Genomic DNA, 1,146 nt, shown 5'->3' with positions numbered 1-1,146 from the left:
AGGGAGCTGAGCAAAGGTAAAGGGCAGAGGAAAGGTGGGGGTTTCTATGAGACACAGAGTGGGTTTGGCTCAGGGAAGCCTGCTCTAACTTGCCCCTGTCTTTTCCTCCTTAGACAGTCCACAAAGCCCCGAGGAAGCAAATGTCCAACAGCAGCTCCTTCAATGAGTTCCTTCTCCTGGCATTTGCAGACACAAGGGAGCTGCAGCTCTTGCACTTCTCACTCTTCCTGGGCATCTACCTGGCTGCCCTCCTGGGCAATGGCCTCATCATCACAGCCGTAGCCTGCGACCACCGCCTCCACACCCCCATGTACTTCTTCCTCCTCAACCTCTCTGTTCTGGACCTTGGCACCATCTCCACCACTGTCCCCAAATCCATGGCCAATTCCCTCTGGAGAATGAGGGCCATTTCCTACTTGGGATGTGCTGCCCAGGTCTTTTTCTTCTTTTTCTTATGCTCATCAGAGTATTATCTCCTCACTGTCATGGCCTATGACCGCTTTGTTGCCATCTGCAGACCCCTGCACTATGGGACCCTCATGGGCAGCAGACCTTGTGTCAAAATGGCAGCAGCTGTCTGGGCCAGTGGTTTTCTCAATGCTCTCCTGCACACTGCTAACACATTTTCAATACCACTCTGCCAAGGCAACACAGTGGACCAGTTTTTCTGTGAAGTTCCCCAGATCCTCAAGCTCTCCTGCTCAGACTCCTACCTCAGGGAAGTTGGGCTTCTTGTGGTTAGTGCCTGTTTAGCTTTGGGGTGTTTCATCTTCATTGTGCTGTCCTACATGCAGATCTTCACTGCTGTGCTGAGGATGCCCTCTGAGCAGGGACGACACAAAGCCTTTTCCACATGCATCCCTCACCTGGCCATGGTCTCCCTGTTTGTCTGCACTGGCATATTTGCCTACCTGAAGCCCCCCTCCCTCTCCTCCCCAGCTCTGGATCTGGTGGTGACTGTTCTGTACTCAGTGGTGCCTCCAGCAATGAACCCTCTCATCTACAGCATGAGGAACAAGGAGCTCAAGGAGGCAGTGAGGAAAGTGATTCAACTGGTACTAGTTCAGCAGCAATAAGCTGCCCATCCTCTTCACAACTGATTTCCAGTTTATCTCAGGCAACTCTTGTGCTTTGGGAGTTCTTTCT

The 1,146-nt window shown here is 52.2% G+C and overlaps 1 protein-coding gene across 1 annotated transcript; it reads left to right on the top strand.

Moving 5' to 3' along the window:
- The first annotated feature begins 70 nt into the window (after nt 1-70).
- On the top strand, nt 71-1,076 carry LOC112963438 (olfactory receptor 14J1-like). Its single transcript, XM_026060471.1, has one exon. It carries the CDS (start codon nt 141-143, stop codon nt 1,074-1,076), a length of 936 nt encoding a protein of 311 aa, XP_025916256.1. The 5' UTR covers nt 71-140.
- Nucleotides 1,077-1,146: the final 70 nt, after the last annotated feature.

This window comes from Apteryx rowi, unplaced genomic scaffold (genome assembly GCF_003343035.1).
Source record: "Apteryx rowi isolate R43461 unplaced genomic scaffold, aptRow1 scaffold_1698, whole genome shotgun sequence".
Classification (NCBI taxonomy): domain Eukaryota; kingdom Metazoa; phylum Chordata; class Aves; order Apterygiformes; family Apterygidae; genus Apteryx; species Apteryx rowi.
The sequence above is the reverse complement of the archived record's forward strand: the minus strand, read 5'-3'. Positions and strand labels throughout refer to the sequence as shown.